The sequence below is a fragment of the Gavialis gangeticus genome, unplaced genomic scaffold (assembly GCF_001723915.1).
Source record: "Gavialis gangeticus isolate Ggan-Ray unplaced genomic scaffold, GavGan_comp1, whole genome shotgun sequence".
Taxonomy (NCBI): Eukaryota; Metazoa; Chordata; order Crocodylia; family Gavialidae; genus Gavialis; species Gavialis gangeticus.
This window is the reverse complement of record NW_017729004.1, coordinates 50,143,074-50,160,254: the sequence shown is the minus strand read 5'-3', so window position 1 is coordinate 50,160,254 and position 17,181 is coordinate 50,143,074. Positions and strand designations below refer to the sequence as shown.

The 17,181-nt window shown below is 39.0% G+C and overlaps 1 protein-coding gene across 1 annotated transcript in view; it reads left to right on the top strand.

The window, feature by feature from the left end:
- ABCB1 (ATP binding cassette subfamily B member 1) overlaps positions 1-15,887 on the top strand; it is a 72,897-nt gene extending 57,010 nt beyond the window's left edge. Inside the window, exons 20-26 of the mRNA XM_019508367.1 lie at positions 1,212-1,312; positions 2,950-3,090; positions 6,332-6,488; positions 6,930-7,127; positions 11,619-11,825; positions 12,291-12,437; positions 15,375-15,887. Coding sequence (XP_019363912.1) covers positions 1,212-1,312; positions 2,950-3,090; positions 6,332-6,488; positions 6,930-7,127; positions 11,619-11,825; positions 12,291-12,437; positions 15,375-15,581 — 1,158 coding nt within the window. The 3' untranslated portion in view covers positions 15,582-15,887. The remainder of the gene's footprint in view (positions 1-1,211; positions 1,313-2,949; positions 3,091-6,331; positions 6,489-6,929; positions 7,128-11,618; positions 11,826-12,290; positions 12,438-15,374) is intronic.
- Positions 15,888-17,181: the final 1,294 nt, after the last annotated feature.

The following is a 17,181-nucleotide window of genomic DNA, read 5'->3' as shown; positions in this document are numbered from 1 at the left end:
TATCTCCACTTAGGTTTTGCAACACTGAAAATCTGGGCACTTTACTCCAGAAAAACAATTAAAATGGATGATTAGGCACCTGGGAGTTCAACTCAGTGAAGGGGAGGACCTGGCCACCTCCCAAAAGTGTGATCCAGAGCATAGTGCTGAGCAAGAGACATAAAAGCAAGCCAGTAGGAAATATGAGTCACTAGGATGTCTGAACTCCCTTCCTTTTAAACAGAGATGTCAGACTCAGGGTTGCACAATAGGTGTCTCTGTCATCCAGAGCACCCTTAAGGGAAGCAGCTACATGAACTAGGACACTTACCTGAAAGCAGCTCTCTCCCTTTTGTACATAGGATGGTGGGGGCGATTTACAGGGTAATGATCGTAATGCTTGTTTTGCTCAGTAGCCTAGTAGTCAGAACATTTCAGTGGGAAGTAGAAGCCTTCACCAGCTTATGAGTACTCAAAGCCACATTTTCCTACTTTCCAAGAGAATGATTCAGTCACCTGGCTCCAGAATAGACTGTCAACTGTCCTAATACAATTTGGCCATGGAGCAGCCAATAGCAATTTCTAGCATTGCTTTAAAATAGACAGAGGTGCTCAGCCTCCTGCACGTGGGCCAAATGTACCCTGCCAAACCATTGCATGTGGCCTGCAGGACTCTCCACAGATGTGGAAAGTTAGAGCAGTGGCCATTAATACAGCCAGCCTCCCTGCTGCCAAATTCCCAAACCCCAAGCCCCGCGTACCTGACTGGAGCCAAACCACTCCCTCTTTCTCCTGTGGGATTGGGTTGGGGGTCAGGCCATGTCCCCTTCTTGTGGGGCTGGGCCATGCCCCTTTTTTCACCTGTGGGACTAGGTTGGAGCTGGGCCATGCCTCCTTCCCCTCTCCCCCACAGCCATGCTCCCTTTTCCCTCAAGGGGCTGTGTTAGGGCCAAGTCATGTCCCTTTCCCCCCATGGGGCTGGGTCAAGCCCCCCTCTTTTTTGTTTGGCAATTTGGGACACCATAAAAAGGTGCTTTATTTTCAGAGAATACAGAATACCCACCCTCTGACAGTAAGGTCCCATGAATGAGTGCTCAAAGTGACCAATACCTTTTTTAAATTTAGGCCTCTAATTCTAATTCACATAAACAGAGCTTGGAATAACTGCTATGAAAAATCAAAGTTTGCAGCATAATATTTATTTTCTATTAAGAAGCATACACTTGTTGCAGATTGCTACCGAAGCCATAGAAAATATTCGAACTGTGGTTAGTTTGACCCGGGAAAGAAAATTCGAGTTCATGTATGGACAAAGTTTACAGGGACCATACAGGTAATAAATACAAATTAAAAAATAATTTGAGCTTGCTCATGGTTTTAGAATTAAGTCAAGTTTCACAAACAGACTGGAATAGTATTTATTTGTTGTTGTATTACAAAACTTTCTACTCCAATTTATTATTTTATTACCTGAAAACATGTAATAACTTTTGCTTCAGAAACTAATCAATAGCAAATATATCATTTCTGTTCTTGGAAAGAAATCTCATTTAAACAACCTTTCCATGGTAATACTAGTTTAGTCTACTATAATACCTTATCTTGGAGGTTTTATTTCTATAAAATGTTTTCTCATAAAAGTAACTCACAACTGGGTGTAAGGGTGTATGAATGTTTGGTTGCTTTTGTTTGGCTTTTAATGTTTGGATTGAACTCAATTTTTTAAATGTTCAAACCAGAAATGGTGACATTTTTAATAAGTCCAATAAAACTGAAATTTTATTCAGGGTCAGCTTCACACATTTGTAAGAAAAGCAAAAGCAAGTAAAGGACTAGATTTGCACACAAGACAAGTTGATATGTGCCTATTAATGAGTAGCAATAAGATCCAAAGCCTCTATGTAGCATGCAGCAGACTGGGGAGGGAGCAGAAAACAAAGTGACAGATTAAGCAGAGAAGGGCATTGGAGTGATACTCGGAGGGTGTCGACTTGCCTTTTGACATGCCTATCAAAAAAAAAAAAAGAAAAAAAGAAAAAGGTTGGCCTCCACTGGATTAGAGCATCTACCCAAAAGGTGAGCAGATCTGAACCCACATGTTATTAGGAGTGGGAGTTGGAGGACCAGGGGAGTAGTATGCAAGTATGAAAAGCAGTATGCAAAACAGAACAATATCAGGTTTAGGAAGGAACTGAACCCAAGTCCCTGCATTTTGAATTAGTATTGGATTAAAGGGGGTTAGCAGCAACATCTTAAATAACACTGAATCTGAGAATATGCCCCCCCCCATTTGCAATCCAAAACTTTTTAGTGATTGTTGTTAATTTCAGAGTAGATGATTCCTAGTAAGTTCCTCTTTTGTCAAAAAAATTTGACCCAATTTTGCTATTTAATTAATGAAGTATGTGGTTCTACCAGCTAAAATATTACTTTTGTAGTATGTATTTGGGCAAATCTCTTATTAAACTAGTGGTATTTTGCTTAGGTAAGTGCTTAAGGAGTAGACTCCAAATTCCTCCAGTTGGAGGGGGGCAAATTCAAGGCAAACTTCCAGTAATTAGGTTCTGTACCTGGATAATTCTAGCATATTTCTACATTTTCCATATATAGAATCTAACTACTAGGTGGGTTGTCTTATAAGGGTAATCTATTCGAGTAAAATCAGTAATTTTAGGACAGTCTTTGGAGACTAATAATATGGTATTTGAAACTGTTAGCCATGTTTGGGACTACAGGCCTTGGGATTTCTTCCTCCCATCTTGTGATAAATTATTTCAGGCTGAGAGGTTAAGCTACAAAAGAACTGTATTCTCTTTGGGAATAGCACTGCAGAACACCAGGGGCTATTTTACCTTATCTTAAAGAACCAAGTATCTACAATTTCCAATGAAAGCAGTTGAAGCAAAGGTCACTTGGCAACTCCTTTGAAATATTAATGACAAATATCAAATAAAAATAATTCTGTTACAGAAATTCTGTGAAGAAGGCACACATCTTTGGATTTAGTTTTGGACTGTCACAAGCCCTTCTTTACTTTACCTATGCTGGTTGCTTTCGGTTTGGTGCCTATTTAGTGATAAATGGACACATGGATGCTACAGATGTGTATTTGTAAGTATTTACTGCAAATTTTTTTGTCCCCACAGGGAAAGTTTCTTTTATATTGCTACAGGTGTCATGGGCCTCCAAAGTAGCTATGAGAAAACAGGCACATTTTTCTTCCACTCCCCTATCAAATTTATTACAGCTCTCAAACAACAGATTTATATTTTGTCTTCCCTCAGTTATACTTATGTAGTTCTCTTGAAATCAGTAGCCCTGCATTGTGGTAAATAAAGGAAATAGTATCAAAATGTGGGGCAGACAATTTTTGTGCTCTGTAGGTGATACAAGGTGGCAACAAAGCTCAATTGGATTTTAACAGAGCTGTAGCAGTAGCATTCATTCCCTACACTCTTTTCTAAGAGACTAACAAGAAAGGAAGGAAGAAGGAAGAAATGATTACCTGACATCCTTAGTTTCTCTCTGCCTTTCATATGATAGGGAAATGTAACAGGCCTCAGAGCATACTCAACTCTATTTCAGATAGACACTGGCTTAAGGATTCTGTGCTTATTATGGGTTAAGTGGTTCAAAATTGAATTAAATTTCCTTGCCTGCAGTATCCTGCATTAATAATAGTAAGATGTGTTAGCTTACTTTGACCTATCTTACTGTTTGAGTTGTCCTATTATCGGTCCCTGTCCTATCTTGTTCTAACTGTGAGGGGGTAGAGAGCATATTCTGAACTCATGAAACATGGCTTAGGAACTAGTATTCCCAGTTGCAAGATGCTGCATGAACTTAAAACAAAAAGGTGGTCCCTGTCCCATATTGCTCATTAGGCTCAAGGTACCCCTTGGAAAATGCCAGTTTTGAGTTTTGCCTTTTTTTGGGAAAAATCATACAGCAATTTCTTTTGGAAAGAACATGAACAAGAACAGGTCAGAATGCCTTTGACACTGTGGACTCCTAGTTGAAATCTTTGGGTTGAGCTTGCGAATCATGTGGAGGTCTAGGTGTTTGTACACCAGATCCTCCTACTTGAGAATCACTGCTATATTGATTTGTGCTGGTATTCTCTGCATATAAGCAGCATAACCATGTCAAGCTTATATAGGCTTCACAACTAAGAAAAATGGTAAGGAGGGATTTGAAAGAGAACAATGAGGTAGGCTTGTGGATGCTTACAGGGAATTCTTGGGCGTAAGGGGCAGCATGGGAGTAATTATGAATATATTGGCTTGCAAATCTGAGGTAGGTACAAATGCACACTTGGTGTAAATTAAAAAGGGGCGGGGAGCTGTTCTTGGGATGGTACAGCAACTGTTACACTATAATTGTTACCTGTGCTTGAGTGTAGTGGTAGAAGTGTAGCAGGGTCCAAGTCATGGCTACTTAACTCTCTTCTTAAGCAGCTAATCTACTTTTGTCCATGTCCCTAATAAGTGAGCAATGATGGCTGGTGTGATTGACTGTCGAGAGACTGACTACTCAACAGCCCATGACAGATGATTGGTAGAATGTAAAATGCCTTGAAAACAATGACCAATAGCATATACTTGATGTGCTGCATAGTAGCATATGCTAATAAGAAAGAACCAGTGAAAAGCTGCATCGACTTGGGTGAAGTGGTCAAAGCACTGAGTTAAATATTTTGTAATAGCATTATGGATGGATATGAGTAGGGCAAGATTCTATTTATTAAGATAAGGTAAAAGAAGTAGCAATCCAGATATGAACTTAAGAGCTGGGATGGGCTTTTTAACACTTTGAATAGATATTTTAAAGAGGTCATACAGAAAAAGTCTGCATAGCCAGGACATACAGACCTACAATGAGCACAGTCTAAGACTATTCCCAAGTAATGGGATTGTCTGATGGGCAGTATGATCATGTTGTGCATGCTGCTTAAGACTACAGGAAACCCCTGCTTAATGCTGTTTCACTTAGTGCTATTTCACTCTAATGCTAATTTTAAATTGATACCTGATTTCACTTAGTGCTCAATGAGTCTTTTTATGATGCTCGTGGTTGCCATCTTGGGTCATTAAAAACTATTGCAGTTGCCATCTTGGGTTGTCAAATAGTTTCGGTTTCACTTAGCCCTCTTAGCTGGTTCCTGAAAAACTGAGTGTTAAGTGGGGGTTGTCCGTATGAGTATCTTAGGAACAACTTGGAATGAGAGAGAGGTCCACTAAGTCTAATAGCCCATTGGATTTGTGTGGTTAAAGCATACTATGTGCTTAGCCAGCAGCAGACAAAGGAGTGATGTGACCAGCATTATTTCCAGTTCTTTGACACCCTAACCTGATAACCAGATGTCTTTGCATAGCTCATGGAAGGCTTTGGCATGAGTCCAGAGCACCATTTGAATTCATGCCTCCAGAAGCAAGGCACCTTAACTACTTGGCCACCAGACTGATGCCCCAAATGAGACTGGAGCCTCATTTGTACTAGCTGCTGTATAGGCACATAATAGCAGACACTTACTGTCAGAATAACAGGATTGTCCACTGTCCATAAATTCAGATGAAAACACCTGTCCATGAAATTTGTAAATAAATGTTCTGACTGCTTTGCAAAGCTCCCTCTTGGAAATAAGCTGGACAGCTGGAGTTTCATTGAAGTGCACATGAACACAATACTCTGCAGGAAGCCTTTTCTCAGGGTGCCTATAGGGGTTTATGCAGCCTGTCGGGGGGGGGAGGGGGCAGGCTAGAAATTTGCTTTTAAAAAATGTTCATGAGATTTGTTTTAAAAGTCTAGATTCTGGAATCTTCTGATTACACAATTACAAAATATTGTTGTACCCTTGCCAAAATAAATTACAAGCATTAGCACAACAATGATCAAGGGTCAGGTGGGTCTAATTTGAAATAGAACAAAATGAATCCAAGTGTCAAACCACTAGTTTTCATCCATAGATCTTGACGGCTTTCATAAATATAATTACTCAACTCTCATGCCTGGGGATCTTGAATCATAGAAAAGTGATACGGTTTTTCGTACATTGCAGAGAGAGACAGGGCTAGAACAAGGACTAGAATCCAGCTGTTATTCCTGTGGGTATAGATGACTAGAGAGTTCAAGGAATGGCTTTAGCTCCTCTTTTCTTGTTTCCCCTGGAAAAAAAAATTGAGAAAGTACTGAATATTAAACAGAAGCTTCTTTCATTTAATTAAAATGGACATTATTCTTGATACAAAACTCATTAAAACTGTATTCAGCAGCTCCAACTAAAAAAAAATGCGTAGGCCCCTGCCTCCATACATTATTCTTATTATTTCTCTCTCCTGGCTTGTATTGACAGGGTGTTTTCAGCTGTTGTATTTGGTGCAATGGCACTAGGACAGAGCAGTTCATTTACTCCAGACTACGCCAAAGCCAAGATGTCAGCAGCTCATATGTTCATGCTGTTTGAAAGGGTACCCTTAATAGATGGTTACAGTAAGGAAGGACTCAAGCCTGTAAGCTGAACACTGTGTTACAGAGAATATTGCTTATTCCCATAATTAATGTCATGACTTTGATTTCCACCCCCACCACTTATACCATCTGTTTACTAATCTTTGGGCCATTAAATTGTAGTCATCCAAAATGAAAGGTAACTACATTCTTCTTGATTTTTACCTATTATCCATTCTTTCCTCAAGTGTTTTATTCATTTTAAAAAATCTGGTTTTATGTAAGATTTATATGAAGCAGATATAATGGAAGTTTTGACCATTTTCTGCGTTGTATTTTAATTTGTTAACATCACAAAGGGACAGACCTGTGCAAAATTTAAGTCACTAGGACAGCTATCAGTTGAAGAAGAATGAGGTGGAGCTCTTTTCTATGTGGAGCCTTTTATATTGTTTATAGTCTGACTTCTACAGATTAATCAGATGTTACTATTTCAATTATAGGAAATATTTGATGGCACCATAACAAGCAAAGAGGTGATGTTTAACTATCCAACTCGACCGGAGGTCAAAGTGCTTCAAGGTTTGAATATTAAGGTAGAAAAAGGACAGACCCTGGCTCTTGTAGGCAGCAGTGGCTGTGGGAAGAGCACTGTTGTTCAATTGATTGAGAGATTCTATGATCCTCTTGATGGAGAAATGGTAAGTAGTTCCTTATGAGAATGCAACTTACAATTAAATGATAAAACATTCTATTCTTGTTAGTGTATATATAACAGTAAAATTTGTAACATTTTTGAAGATAAAGGAAATATAGGAGTGGTTTCTCTAGGTTTTTCAATCCCTATTCCACCCACTCTTCCCTCTCCAGCCCCTGCTGTCCCATTCCCCCCGCCCCCCCAACATTGCTTCTCCTCTGCTACATTCCTCCTTACCTTGTGCTGGCAGGCTTCATCCTCACTGCAGTAGGGAGCAAGTACTCCAGCCAAGCCTTGTGACACTAATGCCAGCCCTGCACCATTGCTACAGGGCTTGCTTGGAGCTGTACTCAGTGCCTCAGGCTATAGCAGGGACAGATCTGGCTGGCTTGGACCGAAGGTAAAGGGGAGGTAGGGGGTTAGACGCTTTGGATGGTGAGAGTCGGGAGGAACCAGTGGTTTCACTTCACTCCTGAATGATGGCTTTATACAAAGATTTTATACAAATATTTTGTCTTTAATTCATTAAGCTTCTGAGCATTTCTCTGCTTTAAATGTTTGCCAGTAGCCTTATGGGGCAATATACATTTGTCTACATCTAATAGAAGACTATAATTTATTATTTATATAACACCAACATCTATATGGTACTAGTCTTATCTTGACTAATGGGAAAATTCCACCTATATAATTAAACCAGTTTAACTCTCTTTGCAAATGCAACAGGCTGTATACACATTCAAATAATTTGGGAGAATTCTCCCAAGCTTGTTCTCCTGGTAGAAAAATTATACTGCTCTATCAGTTTCAGTAATGAAAGAGTTAAAATTATCACTTCTATTAAACACTTGCAGCCCACCAACTCATTTGAATTAGACCTTGATTTATATTATTAGGAAGTCTAGTCAGGAATTAAATTCACCTCTGAAAGGTGCATAAATGAAGCAATGATATTGTGCTTCCTCAGAGACCTTAACCTAAGGTTGAAGGATGAGAAAACAACCAGGTACAGGTATATAGGAGCAGATGGAAACAATGAAGCAATATCAAGAGGGATTTGGACAAGGACATGGGTTCATGAATTTTTTCACTGGGAGCTTCATCTATGCACATGGGGCAACAGAAGAAAACATGAAGTTGAAGTTCCTTTTTAAAAAAAATCTACTTTATCATTTTATTAGCAGTAATTAACATAGCAAGATACTATACATTTAGCTAATTCTTAACATTTAGAAAAAATGTTTTATAGTTAATATACTTAGGTAGTGATTAGACTGAGTTCAGTCTGCAGTTTCATGGATAATCTGAAGGCAGAAGAACCTGGCACTGAGGTGTAAACCTTGAGTACTGCTTTGATTCCTGCTCCCAGAGGCATACCTGATAACATTTGCACTCAGGGGTTCTGGAATGGAGGGGTGGGGGCTCAAAACTCCAACGAAGTAGAACAGGCAGGTATGGGATGCTGCTGCAAAGGATGGCTTCAGGTATTACCACCAAAAGCCAGGTTAACCTTTCCCTGCTCCTGAAGCCACCACTGAATTCAGAGCTTTGGGTTCTCACTAGTACAATGGTTAAAGGAGCGGGGAAAGGGTAACCTCACTCTTTGCTGTGATGTTTCTTGCAGCAGTGTCCTGCCCCTGTTCTGTGGCCAGAGCCTGGCCCCCCCTTGACACCCACACCTCCATTCCAGTGCCACAGGGTACAAATGTTGTTAGGTATGCCTCTGGGGATGGGATCCAGAGCAGCACTTGAGGGTTGGTTGGGGCTTTACCTTATGGCACACCTGCCAAAAAGGTTGTCCAGGACTGGTTTAGTGATCACCTAAGTAGAAATGTATCAGTTTTCAATAAAGACAATAGTTAAAGACTTTAACATCTACCTGTAGAAGTTTTTGGAAACAGATCTTTTTGCCATGAGACAATACCAAGCATCTCCAATCCTATTCTAGAGCAGGCACAGAGAGTTTGTCCATATCAGATGCTTTTCTTTTTAACTGGGAGTAGGTCTGTTATGCTTTCTCCTCTACACTTATTCAGAGGATAAAAATACTAAAACATGTTGACACCAAAATGATCTTAATGGCCAAGGTGATGATGGTACAAATATACTGCAGACCTTTCCCCAAGGGCTGTATGGACTTCAAGGTTTGTCATTCCCAGAAGAAAGCAAGACTTACTATCCTGATTCAGCATTACTGTACCTGATAGCATAGGTTATTGGACTTCAATGGATTTTGAAAAATCTCTTGTTCTTGAGGGGTGCAGCAGGTATTACATGATGCAAGAAAACAATTAACTAGACAGTGTAATGAAATCAAGTGGACTAGATTTGTGAAGTAATTACATAACCAACCTGGACTTTCTCCACAAGCATTAGTTCAAGTAACTGTGGAATACTTATTCCTTTTGAAAGTTTCAGGCCTGTTTGTATCCTTTCTATAAAAAAAAAAAAAGAGAAAAGTTGACAGCAGTTTTTTAGTATGCCATGTTCATGTGTCTGTCTTTGCACTGGACATCGTAAAAAATTATGAAAAAAACTTGCCAAGGCTAAAAGTGAAGGAATCAGTTCTATCAGATCTCTGTTAAATCCAACTTGGCTCATGAACTCTGTTTGAGCCTCTACATCTATACTTACCGTCCCATTTGGTTTCAAAACAGCTTTCAAGGTAGCCATAACTTCAGCCCACTGGCTGAATGAATTACATACTCTAATGACAAAGCACCCTTCCATTAGAGTTTGCAAAGATGATGGTTCTGCTTTGCCCTCACCCTAGGTTTCTACCCTAAGCTAGTGCCTGACATCCACATCAAATGAATGATAAATTGGCCAGTTCTCTTCCTTGATCACAGTCACAAAGAGGAATCTAAATCATAGCTTAGTACCTAGAGTATATCTCTAGGCTACTATCTAGACAGAATTCAAGAATTTAATAAATTTCCCAACCTCTGTTTCATGTATGGATAATAGTAAAGTCAGACTAGCTAGGTAAGTTAGATGATGAATGGGGGAAAAAAAACTCCTGTGCCATGCTAAGGTTACCTTACCTCCCCAAGCATGCCTTAAGCCTATTCTAATGTCTGAGATGTAAATCTTTGCTATAAAGAACTCAGTATACATTTATAAAACACTATGCTTTAAACCCAGTGTAGGGATTAGACATTCCATTTGGTAGGGTGGTACTTCAGTCCTTATGCAGTAGGACTCCCGAGTCCTGCTGCTCATTGGTAAGATCCTATTCACAAGGAAGACTGAAAAGTAATATGCAGATGACACTTGAAGAAAGAATGAATGTTAGCACCACTGTCTATCAGATGGTGCTAAGGGATCATTTAAAGCCCAATTAACCCTTAAATGGACATGAAATTTGAAAACGTATCACTTCAACAAAAGTCTGAATTTATTGATATAACAAAAGTTACCTTGGTTTCTATATACAGAGAGAGAGAACACACAGTCATTCCAGATGTTACTTTACTCCCACAGGAAGGTGTCCAAATTAGTCTTTAAAAGTTAAAGGGTGCATAAGTAGGAAATATTTATGGCTGACAAAATCTAGACAGGTGTTTGAAGGCTAGATTTGTGGTGATCTTTCTTGCTGTCCCCTCTTTTATGCTTTTCTTCAACTTCACTCATCTGGTGACTCTCTGCTTCCGGGTACCATTGATTGGTTTCCATACAGTCCATGTTTTATCCTGTCAGCATATTCCTTTGCTTAACAGACTCATTACATGCACACATCCTAATTTGGTCCTTTACTGGTGTCTTAATCTGGGCATTGTCCATTGGTTTCCTTATCACCTTTCATTAATATATTCAATCATTTCATCCATCTGATTTGGCTGATTAGTGCCAAGTTCAGTTAATTTGAGCTGGTAACAAGGCTATTACCATTGTTTAGAAAAATTTCTCAGTGTTGTTTTTTTTTTTTTAAAGGAAAGAAAACATATGAGGAAGTTGAAAGCTATGAGCTGTGAGAACAGCTCAAAGCCAGCTGATACAAACAGGTTGAAATAATCAGGCTGTACAAAAATGTAAGCAATGGTTAAATAAGGCTAAATATAAAAGAGAATTTCAAGTAATACTGTAATTCACCACTCCAAGCAGGTACAATTTAAATGCAAGATGCCTACCCTAACATGAAGGTTGGCTTCATATGGAGCAAGATGGGCTCTACATATCCACACTCCTTGCCCACCTACCCTGCTTTATCAGAGTCCTAATGAAACCTTGACTTTCAGGAGGCACCTGGAGGTTTGGTGGAATCAAAGGGCATCACCCTGTATTTTGTAGCCAGTTCTCAGATCATTCAGGTGCTATTGGGAGGAGTGACAGGGGTACGTGAGCACTAAAATCAGAACTGCTATAAGGTTTAACTGTCCCAGTTGTAAGGATTGACATGACCATGAAAACAAATATGCAGAATCAATCTCAAAACTGCAACGTTACCTTAATTTCTGTGCCTCTGAAATGCATGGTTTCTTGCTTTTTTTTAAAGCTGCTAGATGACCAAAATACAAAGGCTTTAAATATTCAGTGGCTTAGAGCTCAGATTGGTATAGTCTCACAAGAACCAATTCTGTTTGACTGCACTATTGCTGAGAATATTGCATATGGAGATAACAGCAGAGAGGTGTCACATGAAGAGATTGTCAGTGTATCAAAAGCAGCCAACATCCATTCCTTCATTGACTCTCTACCAAATGTAAGTTTTTAAACTTTTTGTTTTCTACTCGGAACTGAAAATTACCTATGAAAATTGTTCATTTTCATACTTCTCTAAAATACAAAAATCTTAAAGTGTTCATTTCCTCCGCCTTATTTACTGTGAATTAGTCATGAAGTTTTATCTGTTCTACTTCTTTCCTTAGAAGTCTTCATGGACATGTAGAAAATGAGATTTAGGACATCAAAATAAGTAAGCAAATGAAACCTAATCTGTTGAGATAGGAAAGTGCTTTTAATCAAGATGGTTAAAATGTCTTAAATTGGGGTTTTTATTACTCCCTGCTTATCAAACACTTGGGAGAAAAAAGATCTTTAATAAAGAGTCAGTCAATCCATGAACTTCTAATCCAAATTAAACTCATTTTAGGGATCTCTCAGATAAACCTGGCAAGGCAATACAACTTGATAGTTCAGTATTTGAATCTTTATTTATTGTATTTAGAAATATAATACCCGTGTAGGAGACAAAGGAACTCAGCTCTCTGGTGGTCAGAAGCAGAGGATAGCCATTGCTCGAGCTCTTATACGTCAGCCTCAAGTTCTACTGCTGGATGAAGCTACATCTGCACTTGATACAGAAAGTGAAAAGGTATTTGTTTGGGTGCCTGCTACAAAGAGGAATCTTTAGATTGTGACAGTTGGAATAACTATTATGATTTACTTGCCTTTAGATCAAAAGTCTGAAAATTTAGAAGATTTTATGTGGGTAGGATATGCATATTCACCTATCTGTAAACATGTTCCTTATTTGACTAAATGACAGCAGCTGTTTAGAACAGGGTTGGCAACACATGACCTGCAGGATGCTTGGGGACTTCAGCAGCATTGTGGTAGTGTGGCTTTTGCCTGTGCCACAACCAGGGAGAAGCTGTGTGACAGCTGAGTTGAAGTGCTGGCCTGCCTCCAACCTGAGCTGGGTTGTTCTGGCCTGCTGCTTTAAAAAGTTGCCAACCGCTGGCCTAGAATATCCAGATCACTATCACACTTTGAGACCATCTTTAATTCATTTTCTATTGCACATGTGGTATCTGAAGAACTTAAGTACAAGTCCATTTCCATTCTTCCTCTCTCCACAATAGCCTCCCTTTGCCCAATTTCCCTTTCCTTGTGGGTTGTTGCATGTCTAGGTTCTTGCACTCATCCAAAGTAGGCTTTCTGAAACATTGTACCAGGTTGTGTTGCTCATACGTAACTCCTCCTTCATGCAGTTTTGGGTAGTATTCCCAACCTGTCATCTCCCCCCACACAGGAACAGCCAGAGTGCCACAGTAAATGGTGATGTTCTCTACATAGAGGTTAGCAGGCAGCTTGGGAGTAGTATTGCAGTATGCGCTGGGCTGGTATCCTTCCAGAGTCTACTGGAGAGCAGCTGCTGTTAAGAGTCTATAACAACTGCTTTCAAACTTAATGGAGAGGGTCAGAAATTGGGAATCCCCTGTGTAATCTGTGAGATTTGGGAATTCTTCCAAGTTTTTTTTTCTAGAATGCATTTTCTCCAACTCAAAGTATTGATTTTTGAGAGTGTTATTTGTACCCTGATCTTTGCTGCCTTGTCCCCCTCCCATTCAAGCCTCCAAGAAATAAAAACTGCTTGAGTGTATTACTTGCCATATTTAAATACACTGTATGTACCAAAAATTAGGTAATTACCTATATTGCAACCCTAGTGTTCATAAAATTGAGTCAGATGTCCTCTAAAACATTGAGAGTAGCCTGAAACTCACAAGGTTTCAGGACTGTTTTAATTGCCGTCTTGGTTTTGTCCCCATATGTTGCCCTAAGGTCATAATTCCAAGATCTTTCTCTGCAATAACAAAAACTAGAAACTCTCTCTCAAAAAAGCCTTGAATCATTTTGCCCTGGATGGAGCTGAACTTTAAGAAAGCTATTTACCCCAAGACTTGAGGGAAATCAGTGCTGATTATTCATTTAAAATATCTGAAAATTTATTTGGAAAGTAAAGGACTAAAATCTCTTCAGCTACAGTGAGCATAAGCACACAAACTTTTCCACTGTGTATGTAGAATAAACAACTCTAGAGTTTTAACTAAAGAAGGATTTTGTCTTGAACTCCTGCCTTAAAAACTAAAATTGTCCAAGGTAGAATTAGCTGTGTTGTGTTGGGACCTAAACTGGTATAAATAGCCATACTGTGGATATCCTTATTCTACTATGATTATTCTATCAATATTCTCATGTAGACAAGTCCTATTTCAGCTTGATCTCTAATTAATTTTTGTTTTGGCAAACTTTAGGCATCCCCCCATGTATTGGATACACCACTAGGCAGAACTCCTTTTAAGAGAGGTCTGGAACTAAAACAGAAGAGGGTTTGCAGGTCAATGGCAGAGACATTTGCACCATTGCTGTCTATTAAAATAATGCACTTAATGCTAAAAATACTTTCTTATATTTTTTTTGTCAGAATAGACTCAGGGTTGCTGACTGACTTCATTGTAAATCTTCTACTATTTGGTCTTGTCCTTTATCATGCAATTATATGTGAACTCAGCTTTTATTAAAAATAATAATAAAAAGGATATACCTTCATAGTCACAGAGAAATACTTTTAAACATGTCAAAGTTGAATTAGAAGTGCTCAGAAATCAAAATCTAGGTAAGTGTGACTGCCAGTATTGATTTAATTTAGATAGGCCATATTTTATTACTCTGTAGCCTCATTTATGATTGAGAAATGCTTGGGACTGGAGGTACTAAAACATGGTTCACACTGAAGGTGGGTTTCCATGTTTTAAAGTGAGTATGATGCCCATAAGATAGTAGATTGACATTGTTGAAGATTAGCCTGACAACTGGCCTGGAAGCAACCTTGCATAGGAATGAGGGTAGGGTAGTGTGATGAAATATTTGGCAGCATGAATGCTTTTCCATTAACAACTTGCTTGAAATTACCAACTGACAACAAGCAAAGCAGTCATCAGTGTTAGTAGTTATCACTCCATTGTCACCTTGGGATAAACTTAGACAAGGGCTAGAGATTCATCCCACTACTAATCACTTGAGCTATCCAACCCCCATCTTTCTCATTGCTGTTTTGCAACTTAGAGCAAGAGTGCTTACCCCCTGGCCCATAGATCCAGCCCCCCAGTACTGTTATCTGACCTGTGTGGCTCCCCATGGGCGTAAAACTGACAGCTGGGGAGCAGTGGCACATCACCCCTGCTGTCAAATTTTCAGATTCATGGGGAGCTCCACAGGCTGGAGAGCATGGCACTGTATATGGAGCAGCATGGGGCCCCAAGGCCTGATCCCAGTGTGTGGAGGTGAGCAGTCCCTGATCCTGGTTTGCAGAGGCAGAATCGGGCTCAACCCTGGCATGCATGGCTTAATCTGACCTGTAGATTGGTCCTGCATTACTCTAGACCACAGGGCAAGAAAAGGTGGTGTACCACTGAATTACAGGATAACAAATTATAAATACCTGTCACTGACTGCTGGTAAAACTGTAATTTGGAGGAATACTTAACTTACTGAACAAGTAACTTTTACTTTGGTAATCAACCAGGTTGTCCAAGAAGCATTGGATAAAGCCAGACGAGGTCGCACATGCATTGTAATAGCTCACCGCCTGTCCACCATCCAGAATGCTGACAAGATAGCAGTGCTCCAGAATGGAAGAATTGTAGAACAAGGAACTCATCAGCAACTCTTGGCTGCAAAAGGCCTCTATTATTCACTTGTCAGTTTTCAAGCTGGGTCATGTAATCTTTGAACTAAAAACAGTTCCATATTTCTGATGTGGAACTGTGCATCTATATTTCAGTATTTTGCAAATTGTGTTGTTATTGAACTGTTTCAATATGCATGTTTTTCAGAAATGATCTGTAAATAGAAAAGTTCATGCAAGGAAGAAACTGTCAATCACACACATCAATGTTGTTGTTATTATTGATTTCCTGGCTTAAAATAGTTAGTGTTAGTATGTTCATACTACTTTCTCTCAATAAGTCTATATCCAGAAAACTATTAGAAGATATCTACATGAAAACTGCATCATTTTCCTACTTTGCTAAGAGAATTAAAAGGTGAAAGAGCTAAGGATCTTATTAAATCTGTCTGGTATCTTATAAAGGAGTCAGCAGTGCAATTTCATTTTTAGCATTTGCAGAAGAATATGGGTAAGAGAATAATATGGTTAATGTAGGAATCTGAAATGACCTTCTATAGAAGGACACTTCCATAAATGTATGGAAAAAACAAACAGGAGGCCCAAGTATTCAAGTAGAGATTGTATTAAAACAGTAGTTCTGACATTGGTGGGAAGACTCAAAAGTCCCTTTAGAAATGGTCTGGATATATATATATGTAAAATTATTGTCCAAAGTCTTAAATGATAAAGTCCAGTCCAGTATGTATAGCAGTTATGATTCAAATGCTGCTGTTTATAATTCTTTCAAGCTTTTCTCTATTCTGCCATGAAGTTCTTGTACTTAAAGGCAAAAATAAAACTACACTTGATTACATTTCTACTGAATTACATTTTTCTGTATCAGGTATCCATCAAACACAGGGGGAAAAGGTTGAAGTAGCCTAAATTAAGTATTCTTTTAATCCTAAATACAATGTCCAATTTTGGTCACCTGTGATCTAGAAAGATGAATTTTAACTGAGAAAGTTAGAAGCCCAGCAAGGTGATCAAGAGCATAGACACCATTTTCCTAAATGAAACAGAAAACAAACAAACAAACAAAAAAACCCCCCAAACAAAAAAGAGGTTGGCTGCTTTAGCCTTACACCTGCCCCTCCTTCCTGCAAAAACAAAACAAACAAACAAAAAGACTGAGAAGGGTCTGAAGGACTGTTTTTAGAAGTACATGGTGGTAAACACCAGGGAGGAAAAGAGCTATTTGTGCACATAAACTGGTTGTGAATACTTTTATAGTGGAAATTACTATAAAAGTTCTAACCTTCTGGTTCTGTAACAGCTACCTAGTAAGTAGTGGAGGCAAAATCGTTAACTGGCATTAAGATGACACTTAAAAGAGATTCAGTCCTGGGTTTTCTTGTAGCAGACTGGAATTGATGACAGGGGAAGTACCTCCAAGTCCTATTTTCCTAGAGTAATTACCACTTTATCCTGTTTGCTTTTTCTTAGAATTATTGATATATACAATTCTCTTTAACTGTTATTATCAATTAACTTGTCCCAGCATCTCTTAGGGAGTGATTCTGACTGTCCCTAGAGCAAAGCAATTTCTTAACAGATTACCTTAGTCCTAAAACCATCCATAAAACATGAGTTTCATGTCTACAGAAAACAAGGAAAGTCTTGAGCACAATTCCTTAGCTCTGATTTCACCCTGCAGAATACT